General features: G+C 37.6%; 1 protein-coding gene across 9 annotated transcripts in view; it reads right to left on the bottom strand.

The window, feature by feature from the left end:
* The window catches only part of eya4 (EYA transcriptional coactivator and phosphatase 4), a 36,614-nt gene that overhangs the window by 14,736 nt on the left and 3,899 nt on the right, over positions 1-17,979 (bottom strand). For 8 of the 9 annotated variants that reach the window (XM_026199907.1, XM_026199906.1, XM_026199911.1 and 5 more), the window contains exons 2-4: positions 10,347-10,418; positions 2,862-2,911; positions 1,362-1,480 (exon numbers count right to left, since the gene is read on the bottom strand). In XM_026199907.1, the coding sequence (XP_026055692.1) occupies positions 1,362-1,480; positions 2,862-2,911; positions 10,347-10,418 (241 nt within the window). Of the gene's footprint in view, positions 1-1,361; positions 1,481-2,861; positions 2,912-10,346; positions 10,419-14,298; positions 14,748-17,979 lie in introns of those variants that run through there. The other variant, XM_026199910.1, reaches the window with a different exon arrangement.

Below are 17,979 nucleotides of genomic sequence, written 5' to 3'. Positions count from 1 at the left end.
TTATTGATTCCCATAGAATTCCATTATAATGAAATTCACTTTCATTAAAACAAACATTTACCAATAGTGCAGCCATCGTTCCTGGTGTTCCCATAACAAGAAATGACTTCATATAAATAATTTAAGGTTTCCAAAACCATATTTTGCCACACTGAGATTATGACAGCTCTGTCAAAGGTGCATTTGCAGAAAAAACTTCTTGAATCAGTGTGTGTGTGTGTTTGTGAGGGGAAAAAGCGAAGTCCTCTAAAGTAAGATGAATGAGGCTTCATTGGCAGTGGGATTCATGTTGGGATGTGTGTGTGTGTGTGTGTGTGTGTGTGTGTGTGTGTGTGTGTGGGTGGTTGTGTGGGCGGCTTGCGTGTGTGTGTGTGCATGGAGTGATTCAGTCTAGGCTGTGAGCTGATGAGGTAGACAGAGGAGAATGTTGAATATGTCGTTGTTTTGGCAGAAGCACAATCCCAGTGTGTGTGTGAATGTGTGTGTATGTCAAGCTGTTAAAATCATTAGCTGAGCTCTAATCTAAATGATTTACTGAGTTCTGTTGCTTTTACCCTCTCAGACTTCTGCTATTGTTTTATTCCACTACATGTCAAAAACAGATGAGCTCACACACACACACACACACACACACACACACACACACACACACACACACACACACACACACACACACACACACACACACACACACACAGGGTCCCTTAACTTCTCTACCTCTCTTGTGTAGCACACAGTCATAGCCATACATCAAAGGTTAGCTTGCTAGGGGTGTTGAGAGTCTATTTAGCCATGTGTATGTTTGCCTAACGTCCTCTCTTAAAACGTTTGTTCAGCGTTTTCCTCAAGGAGAGAAAAGCGAGTGAGCGTGTGTTGACATCAGAGAGAAAATGAGAGTTTAAACGCAGGAAATAGTTTGCTGTGCACCAGGCTCTTGCTGAAACACGCACAGAGTAGTGCTGGAAAACGTTTCAGCACAAAAACGCTTGTACACATACACGCTTTCTTCTGTGTTAATTAGGCCTGTATGCAGCGTTTGACCTTTGAGGTTAGTGTGAGCTCAGAGCATCTTGACACACGCCACTAATCCACCAAACCCACTTTGGATGGCACCAAAACCACCAGAACAAGAAACACTTTATCCTTGCAACATCACACACCACGACTGAACCCTGCTTTCAATTACTGCAAGAAACTCAACAGCGATGAACGTGGAGTGCACTGCTCTAAAGCTGATTTCCTGTACTCAAAGCAATGCTGTGGTTGAAAGGCCCTATTTATCAGCTAATATGTTGCTCGTTCACTCATGTATGCTCGTAATTTCTTGCTTGCTTGCTCTTTGATTTGTTGTTCTTTCATACCTCCGGTTCCATTGGTCGTGATGTTGTTGCTGAGGATGTTTTTGTCCAGTTTGGATGAGCCGTCACTGCCACTGTTAACAGAGTGCTGCGGGTCTGTTAGATCCTGCATGTCCAAGGCCCTGTGACAGAAAAAAATGTATCTTTAATACATTTACACTAACATTCAGAAACCAGGAGTTGGTAAGAATTCTTAATATTTAAAAAAAAAAAAAAAGTATTTTATGTTCCTGCAATTCTGCATTTATTTGATCAGAAACATGGTGAAAACAGTAATATTCTGAAATAACATTTAAATTTGAAATGGACGTTTTCTCTTCTAATATATATATGTAAAAAATATTTTATATTTCTGGCATGGCAAAGCTGAATCTTAAATGCATCCTTGCTAAATAAAAGTATTAATTTCTTTCAAAAATTAAAAATCTTATTGACCCCAACATGACCGTAACACTCACTAACCAGAAAATGGGAGCAAAAACATGTTTTGGCATTGTAAGATTGTATAATATATCCCCCGTTCAGGTGTCAAACCATCTGATAAAGAAAATATCTGTCCCAGCTTGTGCATTTTCTTAGAGTTTTTACCTCAAAAAAGCTGGAAAGCAGTTTATCTAGGTCATGTTTATCTAGGATATAGTTTTCTTTTCCTTCAAAATTCCATGTAGTGACACATTTATGGAATATTAGCTCACTCCCATGAAAATATGAGGAACAAAACCACAATATATCTTCTTGTTACTATGTTAAACAGCCTGCAATGTGAATCAAAACTGCCTAATGTTCTCAATCTCAAGAATATTTTAATATATAAAACTACACAAAATACTATTGCATGCAGTAAGAATTTTTTTAATTATTTTTTTTGCATTTTGCTATTTGGACAATGAAATATTGTTATATGAAGTAAATATATTTTATTGCAATATTATGGCAAATAATAAATACACAAATACATAATCATAACCAACAAATGTTTAAATACATATATGCTTTCTTTTCTTTATATATAATTGTTGTAAAAATTAAATAAGAAATTCAGTGTCAAATTATTATTTTAAGTACAAAAGTAGTATTTCGTATTCCATGCATCCCTCCATCCCTGAACTACAACAATACACCCCCCCCCCCCAAAGAAAAGTTAGTTTTGCATTGAAGCATTTAGCAGACACTTTAATCCAAAGGACAAATGAAGAAAGACAGCTCATAATGTAATGTCAAAAAGAAACAGAGCTGCTCCTTTTTCTCTGTTTATAGCATAAACATCTGCATGACATTTCTGAATGCATCCCAAAGTACACAGAGCTCTAACACACGTTTTATTCAGGTGAAGCAGTCTGCTTTACACCCACTCACACACAATGACTTTACCATCCCTCTTTCTTTATCTCTCCCTCTGTCGTTATGTGTATGAAATCACTCACTCCCACAGTTCACTGTCATGGGCACTCATAAATAACACCCTAAATGGATTCCAGGGGAGAATATGTGTGTTCACTTTACCTGTTGTCTACTGGGTCTGGAGCATGGGAATCAGTGGTAGATTTCTTCACCTGTGCAAAGACCAGAGCAGACAGTTGATGTATTAGCTTCTCATTCAGTGGATGAAGAAAGCATTGCAGTCTCAGTCTGAGAGTGATTTTTCAGGCATTTGCTCATGATTTTTGAAGCTACTTTTGCCATTTCAGCATGATTATTTGCTCCATTGCATATGCTGTCCACTGAATGAGAATATGAATAATAAAAAAAATCTCAAAACATTCAATATTACAAACTTACAAAACTCCTCAGTAATATACATATAAAAAATCTTTCTATCTTTCTCTCCTACACACACATAAAATACATTCTGGCAGTTTATCTTGGTTCTCACTCTCTGTCACGCTCAATATTACTCAATACGGAGTTAATAAAACCACGACTGCAACTTTCCTCTTTGAATTTGTCCTTGTGATAAACTCTCTCCAAATCTACTGAGTTTCTTTCTTTCAAGGACACCAGTCAAAACCGCCTTATTCCTACTATTTTACATTCACACAGAAACTTAACTTCATGTTTACTTTTTCATGTTTTACACTTGAATATGTATATGAATATTAAAACACAACGTACTGTAAAACAAAAAGGAAGGATCAAAGAGTGCCACAAGTCTATAAACTTCTCACAATCGATTTACACTGTTCTCCCCTCCCAAAACTGCTCGTAGTCATCTGGGTCTTAATTGAAAACACACATGCAGACCTGTGTGTGAGCACACATGCACATATACACGTGTGTGTCAGATGTAGCGTGTGCTTTTGGGGAGAACGCTTGGAGTGTGCAACCAGCAACTCATATTCACACACATACACTACCTTTGATAAATCTGGGGTCAGTAAGACGTTTCAGTGTTTCTGAAAGAAGTCTCTTATGCTCACAGAGGTTGCATTTATTTGTTTAAAAATAAATACTTTGAAATATCATTAATTTAAAATAACTGTTTAATATTTTAATATTTTTTAAAAATGCAATTTATTCCTGTGATGCCAAAGCTGAATTTTCAGCATCATAACTCTAGTCTTCAATATCATATGATCCTTCAGAAATCATTCTAATATACAGTGTTATTGCTGATTCGACCAATGACCCTGGAGTATTAAACCTCCTCTCAGAAATGTGCCTGTGGTTTAGGCTCATCTCTCTGGTTCTGGGTTTTGATTTGTGCCGAGTATGGACACATTCATTATGGTCCCCTTAAATTAGCCGGACACATTCAGGGACAGCAGGTGATCGTACGCTGCTCTAAGCCTACTGTAAATCTCTCTCGGACTGTAACTACTTCCTTGTCCGGCAGCATCTGTGCTCTTAGAGCTGTTAATAGTGCATTTGAGAGCAGCCCAGCAGGATCCAGCTCCCAAAGAGGCCTGATGGTGAACAATGATCTAAGACCGTTTAACTGTGCGCCGTTTATGGATTTATGAAGTGAAATAAGTAATTCTTTGGCAGGCGGTTAGAAAAGCAAGTACCAAAGGTACCCCTGCTGAAAAAAATAAAATACAATTATAAAAATATTAAGCCAGCCCAAGCTGCTTTGCCAGTCATGACGGGTATAAGATGGTCTCAACAATAATTTTTTTTCTTCTCTTGGCTAGTTAATTTTTTTATGTGAACTGACAACATTTTCAATGGTCCTACCACAAAAGAATAATATATATTCAATGCTTGGTAGATAATTTAGGATTGTAATCTGTTACGGATTACATATTACATGATGGTAACGTAATCTAGTTTACTCATTTTAGGTAATGCATTCTGACTACATATTTGATGACTTTTTACCTAACATGTTTTAAACTTACAATTCATAATCTATGATACATTTCATAATTGTTTCACACATTGTTTTTCTCCCAAATTTAAAAGCATGAATCCCAAAGTTATTTACTTGACATTTACATGACCATTCTGTATTGTGAATATAGTCAAAGCTAAATGGTGTGACAGACAGTAGGTTTTTTAGAAAAGTACCTTTTTAAAAGATAAATAGAAGAAAAATAAGGGAGAATTAATGAGTTATAAATATTGTACTGCCATTGTGTGAATAATATATAATCATTTAAAAATGTAACTGTAATCTGATTATAAGCATTTTAAAATGTAATCTAATCATATTACAAGTACTTATGGAATCTGATTACATAATTCAGATTACATGTAATAAGTTACTTCCCAACACTATATATTAAACAAACAAAAAATCCGTTTTTATTTATAAAAAACTGCAATTGGAAATATAATGTTTATTAATGTATTCATGAACAAATATTTTTGCCAAAAATTATAGTATATGGTGCAAAACATTGCCGTGTTGAGTTTGTTGAAGATGGTCTCCCTGCCTAACCAGGTGAAACATGGCCAGGATTTCTCTAAAACAGTCAACAGACCACCATGACCAGGTTAAGAGACCAGTTAAGACAAGAAAACCATTTAAGGCTGGTTAAAGGTGCTTATATTTGAAGTGTTTATAATTATTTGGGAAATCTACTAGCAATTTTTGAGCGAAATTTGTTTCCACACCACATTTTAAATGTAGCCAAAACAAATGCAAGGGAATTTCTGCTTACTTCTATATGCAGATTCTAGATCTGCTTATGGGTAAAGATGCTTCACACACACACACACACACACACAAACGCACACACAGAAAACAGTCCCCCTTTTCTTGTTCTTTTTTTGTGCTTTCAGTATGGTTATCAGCACTGTAACTTTATACTCTTCCTTTCATGTAAAATACATTGTTACCTGTGCCCCCACCCCTCTGCTCTCTAACACACACACACACACACACACACACACACACACACACATTTCAGCATATGCCCCTGGGAGGTGTAAGATTATCTGATGTGTCCCCTCCCTGAAACACTCTTCTTTAAAGGTAGGGGAAGGCAATAGAGAGAGGAAGAGAGAAGAAAAAGGAAATAGAAAAGAACAGAGAGTGTGTGACAGGGCTAAAGGCTGTATGTAATGCGCACACACACAACATGCATGTTTTTCAGGGTTTTCTGATGAGGTGACAGTAGTTTATGCTGTTATAGTTTCTGAGAACATTCAGACTCCCCGCGGACACTGAAAATAAAAACTAAAATAACAACGTGTACACAAACAAAACCTGTTCCTCTGGATCAGTCTATTCAACATTTGTGTTCTCAATAAAAAACTAGTAAATTCATCCCAACAAGATTGGTTTGATATCATTTATGTAAATACTGCCAAAATGTATCATGGTAGTACATGCAATAAAATTCTCTCTCTCTGTATATAATTTAAATATAGCCTATGCACATATGATATCATTTATGTAAATACTGCCAAAATGTATCATGGTAGTACATGCAATAAAATTCTCTCTCTCTGTATATAATTTAAATATAGCCTATGCACATATATTTATTCAAAGCTATCTCACAACCAATTGTATTTTTTAAAGGTGGCGACTTCGTATGACCTCACTCACATGTTTTTGTACTGTTCGTCTAGACCCAAGTGATGGGTAGGTTTAGGGTCAGGGCTAGGTGTAGTTCATTCGTACAAATTCATACGAATTGTGCAATGTATGTAAAAGAATATAGCAGAGAGATTGGATTTATTTGGTACAATCCATCCACAAAAATGGCTTAAATCTCTTACACATTATATTATTTCTTCATAATTGTTCCTTATTAATTACTTTACATACAAAATTATGTGTAAAACACTTTTACACATAATTTTACCAGTATATCAGTAAAATAATTTTAAAAAATATAATTTAATACTTAATAATATAACTTTTAGTTTTTTTAAAAGTTATAAACAAAAGATTATTGGAGGATGTTTTACAACCACTTCAGTCTTCAAAATTCACATTTGATAAAAAAAAAACCGACTTATTTGTGTTTGTGTTTCTTATTATTTGTGAAATTTACTAGCAATTTCTAAATATAAAATGTTTATAAATGTAAAAAAAATAGTCAGTTCATACCACTGAAAGTGTTTTTATTGTGCACGGAGTGGGTCACTTCATGGATGCAGACATGTTGAGATCACATGACCAGCTAAATACTAGTATTTTTTTTGTTTTGCGACCTCCTGTTAGTGAACATTGAGTTAATATATTAAAATAAATACAAAAACAACTGAATACAAACAATGCATTTCTGCAATGTCATTAGTAAATGCAAATTTTAGCATGATGCCTGAATAACATGCTAGTATCGGTTTAAAACTGCCATATCTGTCAGCAAAATACATTAAAAAACACAATCATAGTCAATCATACAGCAGCGTTCTAGAACAAATATGGTTTTGATCAGTCCAATCCACTTAAATGACCAGTTACGGCAGCAGCCCATTTGTTGGACTGCTCCGTTTGCATGTCAACCTGGTGTATGAAATTGGAAAGGTAGCCTATATTTCGCCAGGGGAAAGAGGTCAGTGGGAAACTGGACACCAGGCCAAGCCCTATAGACAGACACACCTTCGCAGCTTTGAATGAGTGTGTGTGTGTGTGTGTGTGTGTGTGTGTGCAACTATGTGAGTAACATTGTCTTTCTCTTCCACTGGCTCATTGATTCATGTATCTTTGTACAGCAACCAGAGTGTTTACACACACACACACGTTTCTATATGTGCGCATTGGAGTGTGTGTGTATCATCTTAAGAAATGAGCTGAAACTTTATATAAAAAAGCACTCTAGCATTAAAGTGCTCCCTTCCCCTCTGATTGCAGCAGAAAAAAATGCAGCTTAATTATTCATGAGTTCTTGTGCTTGTGTCAGCTTTTCGTTAATTATTTAAATTAATCTCATTAACGAAAGGCCAGGTTTCAGGAGCATTTAATTAAATGATGAATTGCTTCCCAGATGTCGATGTGCTTGTTAAATAATGTGCTCAGGCTGGACCCAAAGCTGTCAGAAAGACTTTCAGAAACTGCACACTAGGACCATCACTGTGCACATTAGTGACATTGTACTCCACAACTTAATGCAGCTTTTAGGATCGCCAGGAGAACTGTCAAACTATCTCTATGTGTATTAATCAATAAATCTGCATGACTGTATAAACATCTACATCTAGCTTCAGGAACGAATACACTCTGCTCAAGCTTTGTTTTGACAGCTTGTACCGACTCGAACGAGATTGGATACAATTTAGTCTCATCAAACTCAACGTCAGGACTGGAATACCTAGCATTTGTATTAAAACACAAGATCTGGAAGGATCTTGAAGAAAACTTAACAGCTATGCACTTACAGTGGAAGTCTTTAGTGTCACATGTAATCAATTAAGTGCTTTTATAAATGAAGATAGAAATACTGACTCCCAACCTTTGAACGATAGTGTGTTTTCTGTAATTATAGAGCTGAATTTGTGTTTAACCATCGTTTTCGAACCCCAGTACCCAAACTTGAAATATCTTCTCAATTCATTGTACATAAAGCGCCACTTGCTACCCTAGTTTACAAAGCTGTTAAATGTGAGATGTTTTAAATGTATTACATGTTCAGAACAAGTGAATTAAGACTACTAACACTAGTGAGATGTGAGTCGATTTACAGTGTAAAAGACAAGCAACAGGTGTAAATAACCAATAACAATCAGGAAGATTAGAATTTTGTAACAAGTTTAAGGAGAAAAACACATAACATCCTTTTCACGGTACAGAAGATTCGTAAATATTACTGTGTAGGTTTAACAGCTTACCACAGACCCTGTACTGTATGTTGTTAGTGGTTATTTGCTGATTACACTTAAATTGGGAGGTGTAAATATGTGAGCGTGAAGCCGTGCTTTCTGTTCTCCTCTCTTCGCCTCGTTCCCTCTTCCTCCCTCTCTTTAGGTGTGTGTGTGTGTGTGTGTGAGAGTGTGTGTAACCTGAGTCCTCTCTCTCTGTCTGTGGTCTCTGCTCTGGGGCTCTGGGGCACAGACTGCACCAGAGGAAAAGGCTGCAGCTAAACCCCCCTTTTCATTTTACTCCTCTGCTTTTTTCCTCCAGAACCAAAAGCATTGATCCCCTGAGTCACAAAATACACCCCCCGCTCCCACCCACACCTCAATCTCCCCATTCCCCTCCTTCCATTACCCCAAACACCCCCAGATCAGTATCTGTCCTACTCTGGATTATGGACGCCGGTCTGTCTTTTCCAGAATGCTCATGCACGTGTATGAAAAGCACAAGAACGAGATGTTGCAACACATCTGCAGGACTGTTTTAATCATTCATCGAATGCTATTGAAATAATATTTTAAAGAAGCTTTTTTTCCACAAAACTAAATTATCAGACTCTCTCGTGACACACAAATGCATTGAAAACAGGCTGAAATGGTTTCAGCGGTGTGTGTGTTGTACTGTCACAATGTGTGCGTATGTGAATCGTGGTGGCCATATGGCTACTGTGCTTGACATCTGTTGTGTATTAAAGACCTAATGCTGCTCAGTACACACCTGGGTGGCCTTTCCACAGACACTCATTCATGCACACAAACACTCTCACACTTCAAACCGTACGATCAATCTTTTCAATTATCGCATAGTATAGTATTTCTCAACCTTTTTTTTTTAGCAATATCGCAATATTGTGAAATATTATTACAATTTAAGATAACTTTTTTAAAAACGTTCTTTATTTCTGTGATGGCAAAGCAGAATTTTCAGCAGCTATCAATCTTCAGTGTCACATGATCCTTCAGAAATCATTATAATATGCAGATTTGACGCTCAGAAACGTGTCATTATCAATGTTGAAAACAGTTTTTGTTGAAACATGATACATTTTTTCATGATTCTTTGATAAACAGAAAGATCCCTTTTGGAGGCACCTTCTTGAGAAACACTTAACAACCTTTTTACCTAATCAAGTACTGTATAATAAAATATAATAATATAATTGATGCTACAGGTTTGATACAATTCCATTGGCCAAACAACATTCCAAGAGTGCTGATAAACAGTAAATATTTAGAATAATTCCGTATTTTTCGATGTGGATGTAAGCTATTTCCTGCGAATGAGAAAGACTTTTGATTCATTATCCACTGTATGTAAATAACTAGAAGAATAATAGTGCAATACATTTTAAAACTATTTGCGCTACAAACCTTTGTGTTTATCATTACAGAAGCCTGGCACATTCAAGTTACAAATCACCATGCCTGCATTTCATTAAAGATAAAATGGATAGGTTTAACAAAGCAAAATCAATATCTTCCCAAGTACCTCCTGGGATCTGCACACCCCTGATTGAGAATCACTGGTACAGAGAGTCAGCTGGATGGGATTTTACCCACACACATCCAGATATACAACACATACACACTCTTCAAATGATACTGCACAATACACTGGCCAATTCTGAATTTAATGAATTAGCGGAGTGATGAATTCAGTACAATGAAAGAGAAGAAGATCATCTTAAAGCCATAATGGTGTGAAACACATCTGAATAGTGTGTGTTGCAGTTCACTTACGCTCTGTTCATTCAGCTCCTGTGTATTCTCCATCAGGTGAACTTCCACTCCCCTCGACGACAGTCCAGACACCTGAAAATGAAGGATGCTTTAAAATCGCCATAAACACAATAGAATTCATAGGCATCCCTCTCTCGTTTCGGTCTCTCTCTCTCCCTTTGTGTCTGTGGGTATATGCATGTAGGAGGGGAAGGAAGAAGTCTGGTAACTTCACTGTATCATAGCCAGCTAGGCTGAAGTAAATATCATTTACAGAAGTAAACATTAAACAATGGGATGAGAGAAATGTAATCAATGTAACACAAATGCACTAATACAGTACACACAAAAAGCCAAGCTGTCAAGGTAACGGTGATGCTAGGATGGCAGGAGTCACTAAAAACAACTTTGAGTCCCCCGCTGAAGCCCCTTCCACCCCCCATCCCTGCCTCCATCTTTATCTTTCTCAATTTCCCATCCTTCCCCTGTCATTTAAAAGCTTGAAACTTCTGTAAATTGCTTTGAAACCTCCCGAGGCCTCAGTAATGAAAAGCACTTTTATTCAAAAACCCTTTGTAAGACCTTGAAAGCCTCAGGATGAGGAGAATGGGTTTATTTTCTGTCCTGCTGCAGGTACCAGGTCTGTGGTTTACAAACCAGTCTGCGATCTGCTGTATTTTTTACATTAAATGTGTTTGCATATCTCAAGAAACAACATACTGTAAAGAAAACAAATAGATAAATAAATAAATATTACAAAATTGAAATTAACAGGTTATATTGGATTAAAAAAATTATTAATCACTAAATGAACTTCACTATGCAGCTAGTGGAGAAAATCCTGCTTATAGAAATGCACAAAGAATTCATAAATTGACCAAATAAAATCTTGAAATGCTATTTTTGTTTATCATAAAAGGAGGCCAGTGTTCTAAATAAACCAAGCAAAACTGATTTTTAACTTGACAGCCAGCATGCATTCTACTCAGTTGAACTGCCCAGTTTTATGTGAATTGAAGATTTCTGTCAAATCATTATACAATATACAAACACCTGATTCTATCTTCATTGAAACAATTTTTGACTTTGCTCAAAAACCTGAAAGGTCCGTTCAAATAGTCATGATGCTTCTGTTTGAGAATATGCTTTAGTTTACGGTAGCATTACAATGATCTAAGAACAATAGATGTAAATGGGAAGTCCCAACAAACATATGTACTGTCTACAAGCTTGTGTGTGTGTGTGATTGGAAGGGAGAGAAAGAGAGTTGAAGGGCACAGTTTGAAGAACAGATCATTTGAATTTTTCATTTGCTTGGTGAAGCTGTGTTCTGAAATTCTAGCCTTTAATGCTCAGGCGGGGGAATGAGCTGAGCAGCATTGATTTTTACTGATATCACTCAGTGCCCTCTGAGCCCACTGTCCTCATACACACACACACACACACACACAATGTTCTACATCCTGGCGCGCGCACACGCAGCCACACACACAATGAACAGACGGACAGCCAGCAGAAGACACATTACACTAACCACGTAACTGAACCATTGAGCTGAAATTTATGTGCCTTCTGTCAACACACACATTTTCAAATAAAAAAAACACTGATATGCAACAACTGTCGCAGACCAAAATATTTGATTTAGTCAAACAAGGTAAACAACACATAAGGAAACATTCTGGGGATTGTAAACGGTCCAACTAGAGAAGATCAATCCGTCTCAAAATAACAAAGCGCGCCTACGCGCTTTACTGCTATTGTCAAGAAAGAACGCGGAGCGGCATTCTGTTCGCGATTCGACAGAGCCGCGGCACGAGCGCAACGCGCAGGAAAGCCAAATACGTCAAAGCCTTCGTTTTCCTGCCTTTAAATCATCAGCGCTCACTCCACTGTCAAAACACACCGCCTATTAATAAACAAACAAGCTGGACCGGGAACAATTGGTTTTTAATTGAGCAAAAGACTTTGTGTTAAGGGATTTTTTATTATTAAATGCATTAGATTCATTAGCTACTCATTGTTATTAGAACTGATTTGATTGTATTTATTAGACAGGCCTCAGGTTTAATGGCATTGCCTAAATGTTTTCTCCTCCACCACGTGAGAAACTTCTAATTTCCAAAAAGTTGATAAAAGAGCCTTTTACTTCTTCAGAAAACTATCCAGTCTGTGCAAGATTTCCAAAAGAACCACAGCTCAACTTAGGAACTGTAGTGAAAATGTTTTTGATACCTTAGATGCCACAAATAACAGTTTAACACGCTTAATTTTCAAGAGCGGTCTTTCCTGACAAAACATAAACATTATTATTTATTTTTTTACTGTTTACTGGATTTACTAAATAGTAGTCGTTAACTGTTGTGAAATTGAAAATGGCATCCAAATGCACAGATCTTGAAAATACATTTTTAACAATTCAGGGTGTGATGTTACATCAAATCCACCATAGGTGGTTACCTTTGACCCTTACTCATAATTCTACATGACTACTCTCTTATATGTCATTATGTTTTTATTTTAAATTAGGCTAATAACAACAAATATTCAACATGGCTGACGAAAACAGGAATGAACCAAGACCCATTTACAGATGTGTAACTTTCAAAATAACATCAAGGACAGATTTTTTTCTTGTTTACAAGTAAGAAGAAAAACTGACTTTTGTGTGTGCAATTAAATCCTTCACCCACTAAAGAGAACTGTATGAGATTAAAACAAAGGCTAGCCTATTATTAGATTTCATCTAGACTCTACAATCTACTTAGGAAAAAAAGCGTTTACAATGATGTCGCACCATTAAATCCAAGACTGTGCCCCGTAAACCCGTCAGCCAAAGTGTCCTACAAAACTTAAAAAAAATAGATTCATAAATTTCTCCAAAATTTGAGGCCTGTAGATGGCCAAAGAGGAGGTCACTGATGTCCTCTTATGCAATCGTTGGCTAGTACACTCCATCATATTACCAGCCACCAGAGAGACCTGTGTGTTGTGAATTATTTCGTGTTAAGTGTGTAATCCAATCCGGTCTCTCCTTCTCCGGTATCGGCTCGAGCTGCCATCGACAGCGCGAGAAAGCTACCAATGGCCAACGCGCAGTGAAGCGGCTTCAGTGTCGGCATGATATTCCCGTTTCCTCTGTATCAAGTACAAACACAAACTCCACGTGCATGGGAAAACGGACATGGACGCGCGATTCAAACGGATACGGGAATCATCCAACAAACTCAGAACCACTAGGCTATTCGGTAGGTTTTCAATGGAAAAAAAAGTTACAATAAATGAAGTCTATCAAAAGACCTCTTGAATATATGTGAATATAATCACTGCACTTCGTCCATAAAGTAGCCTACAATAAAATCAAATAATAAACAGAAGCAAAAATGGTGCGCTTTCTGTAACTCAGTTTGAAAGAGATTAATGTAAATCCCTGTAATTGAGAATAGTGAAAATGTTATAATGTGCTTAAACTGTAAAAGGTATCACTGTCCTAACATTTTCCCCATCCATTAAACTTGGTCATTTCTCGAGTTTTCAACGTTTAAAATCGATTTTCTTGATCATCTTAATAAAAAATAAATAAAAGTCCAAAAAGTAAAAAACAAAACAAAACAAAAGGTCTCTTTGGAACCACTTTGACTATTTAATAATTTTCAGGCAGCAGTTTTCATTTCGAATGTTGACATTTTAAAGTGATAATTGGTAAATAAATAAAAAATAATAATAGTGCCACAGGTTTTATAGGTCGCCTAATGCGGAATGCAGAAATTATCTAACATAAAATTTAGTTCACCTTTTTTGAGCACCAATTTTCTCAGACGTTTAAATCACGTAAAAGTATCAGGCGTGAGCAGGTGCTCCAACAAACTGATCTTACGCTTGTAAACTGCTACAATAAATAATCAGCAAAACTTTTTAAATTTTCCACAAAAGTAAAAAAGTTATTTTGTGGCTATTTAAAATGGGTACTTACTCTTATGAGTTGTGCGTTGCTACGATTTCCAAACTCTCCAGAAGGTCCGTTCGCATTCACTCTGTTGACATGCTCATCCAAAAATATTCAAGTGGCCGAGCTGCGTGGAGCGCGAGGAACAGCTCACGCCAGTCAGTGCACGCACTGTCAGTGAAGCTCGCGGGGAAGTCCTCCCTAAGTTCATGAGAGCTGTACCGGAGCGGAACGCTCCAAACGACAGATCACCACTATAACCCAAACTCCGAGGAACGCTTACTTGCCCTAGCCGTGTTTTCCCCTTAAATTTACGCTCCTGAAGTTAACGTGAGCACACGCGCACTCCGTGGTCTACTTCATTATTAAAGTTCTCTTGCAGCGGCGGAGCAAGAGCGCTCATTGATGCGCATGCGCGCAGCTGCCATGCGTGGTGCTGCTGTTGGCTCGCACCCAAGCCAGTAATGGGGCACAGCACAAGGGCCAGGATGAGGCTCTTATTAATAGTTTCGTCCGAGTGATCAGCAGTTTTATTTACCACCACCACACAACAACAACCAAGTCAGACCCTTGTCTTGGGATCAGATTCACCACAGTATTGGACTTCCACTTCCGCGAGAAAAGAGCTCCTCTAATTAACATTTATCAACACTTCGAGTAGCCAAACCACTAAAATAGCTCAGGTTTATTCAGTCAAAAATTTAAAACATGTCCTAACACGAGGGTGGATAAAGTCCGACTCAAATTCAGCGTGAGAAAGAAACAGGAAAACGTCACAAGTTGCAGGGAAGTTATTGATGCTGATTGCAGTTTACTGACTTTGAGAACATGCACCGCAAATAGCCATCCTTAGCCACAAATTGGCCTGGAAAAAAACATTGACATAACGGCCAGGTATTCTCTGTGAATATTGTGCAGAAAAAAAATTGCAAAAAATATTTTGAGTCTACAGAGAGCAATACAAATCAGAGCGCAAACAGACTGTGGGCAAGTAAAAGCCTTTTTAAAAAATCTGTATTGTATCAAAGAAATGCAATGAGCAAAGAAAGACTAAAAGAGTGCAACAGAAAGCAATAAAGCTCCACTATGAAGTAAATTGCCGCTTGAATGTGCTCAGCGATTACTGCTGTATTAGCCAGACTCCTCCTCAAGCACTGAAAAATGATGCTCCTGAGGGCCATGTTTGACTGACACACTGTTACAGAAAGAAAACAAGAATTTCATGCTGTTGAGTGGAATGTAACTAGCAGGGGGCTGCTGTTGATCTGCAGGCTTAACTCCACATGCTGCATGAGAATTTGGCTCCATAAACATCAGGAAAGAAACAACATTTCCCCACTCTCTCAAAACACGAGGGAGACGAGCACACACCTCTGCCCATGTCATTTTAAAAGCACTTTGTATTTAGTTTAGTGTATTTTAGTGCAGTTTAGTGGAATCAAAAGTCCGTTCAAAGGAACTGGATGACAGAAAGCTATTAATTTAAAAAACAAAATTAAATTAGTACAAAGGCCTTTAAGAGCAAGTGCAGGCAGGCTGTACTTTTTGGGGCTGGGGGGCTAGCATGCGCTCAGCGGGGTCTTATTTATAGACCTGTGCAAAACTTTTGGCTGCCACTGCACTGTGCTGACACGGTAGAACCAGAAGATGCCTGTCAAACAAAGAATAAAAATACATCGAGAGGGGCGCGAATGGGGTTGCATCTGGCATGCTGGCGTGAAGACGCACGGTTTATGCCACCCCTCCCCCTCCAGCGCACATAGGCCCATGTTGCCCAGATATTGCACAATAAGTGTATGAAAAACAATAAGTGCAGCATGAAATCTTCATCTGCAGTTTCACATTTTTCTGCAGTTTTAATAGCGATTTAAGTTGTACACAAAAAAAACTAAAATTCTGTCATTATTTACTCACCCACGTTTAAAAAAATGTTTCAGCTGTTTTTCAAAGAAAATTGATCAGTAATGCTCAGTTGGTATACTCAAAGTCTAAAAGACCAGGTTGTTAACAATAAAGAACACTTTTCTGAATATTTTTTTCCCTTTAACTGATGAATGATCGAAACATTGTGGCCAATCAGAACAATGGTGAGCAAAACTATTTTCTTTTTCCAATTAACTTCTTTTATTTTCCACAGGAAAAAACAAGCATTCATGTTTGGACTGATATGTGGATGAGTAAATGATGACCAAATTTTCTAATTGTTCTAATGTTAATGGTTAATTAAATAGTTAATGAACTTACATTTAAACCAAGTTGTAGGACAAAGAGCAGCAGGTGGACATTTATTGAAGTCTCTGAAGTGACAGTGATTAATTTTGTATAATTAAATATGACTGTTTATCATCTCTAAAGGCTTGCTGGTGCTCTGCAAACATGCTGTCCCAGTCTCATTTGTAAAGTGCCAGTGTCTGTTATTCGAGTGTTATTGATGTACTGTGGCTTGACAGTGCAGTAGTTCTCCTCTGCATTTTCAACGGTGATTCATGCATCAATGGCAGACTGTAATGAAAAGACATTATTTAATAGATTTCATTAGTATTTGAAGTGCTGTAACCGTACTCTTGATAAGTGTAGAGAGGGGAGGACTGTGGTCACTGAGCCCCAGAGACAGGCTCCTTAAGCAGGCTAATGAACTCGGTCTGGCCGTGTGGCCTCTGATGGTTCCAGCAGCTGCCTGCTCGGGGAACAAAGGAAATATTTAACACCTCATAAATTCTGCTAATACCTGAAGAAAGGAGCCCAGAAAATATGCTCACAATCCGAAACACTTACAAAGTGAATTCAGCGAGTCAGAAACAATCAACAGAGGGAGAGAGACCAGAGGAGAGTGTGACAGAAATACTTCTGACATGTTTGTTATTTTAGAATTGTTGCTGATGTAGACGTCTTGGTATCAGGTTCCATGTGTCTTTGCATGTGAGAGAGAGTGAAGTTGCCTCTGGAAATTGTTCACGACATTTCCCCTTACAGTACAATGCATATGTTTCCGTTTGATTCATTTATTGTAAGCGTCAGTTTGAAAATAAGCCGACATGTCTATGTGCATGTGGGAGAGTGTGTATTTATGTGTTTGTATACTCTCTGACTTCTGTTTTTATGCAGACACTGGATACTCTGGGTCTAATCATAAATATTTGTAACTAACAGAGCAGAGTTTCATTTGCCAGGCTTTATATCCCACTGAAGCACTTCATTCTTCATCAAGGTGGCAGCAAACAAATAACACACAGACAAACAATCTTTTGATCAAATTTGGTATCATCCACTAAAAGGGCAAAGGTCAAATCACTTAAATACTTTCACCATCCTCCCTAAACTAACAGAATTGTGGAAATGCAGTCTGTGCCAGCAATTAAACTAATTTTATATGTGACTATGCACTGTCTAGAGGTCACTGCGGCGATGCATGATCTAAAGTTGCACATAATCTGAGTTTAGAGGGCACATCATATCTGAACAGCTAGACAGAGATAGAGAGAGAGACATAGGGGAAGGAGAGCGGCAGAGAAGAATTGTGTCTGTGTCTGTGTGCTGTCCAGCACCATTGTTATTTCATTAGGGTGTAGGATTACTTCCATTAACTCAGCATGTCGGCTGGACCTAAAGAACCTCTCTCTCTCTCTCTCTCATGGACACATGGACTTTCCATTAAAGTATCACAAGGCAAGCTTAGTGCTAAATGAATAAAGAGCTTGACATGTACCT

The sequence above is a fragment of the Carassius auratus genome, chromosome 23, assembly GCF_003368295.1.
Source record: "Carassius auratus strain Wakin chromosome 23, ASM336829v1, whole genome shotgun sequence".
NCBI classification, from domain to species: domain Eukaryota; kingdom Metazoa; phylum Chordata; class Actinopteri; order Cypriniformes; family Cyprinidae; genus Carassius; species Carassius auratus.
This window is presented reverse-complemented; position numbering and strand designations above follow the sequence as displayed.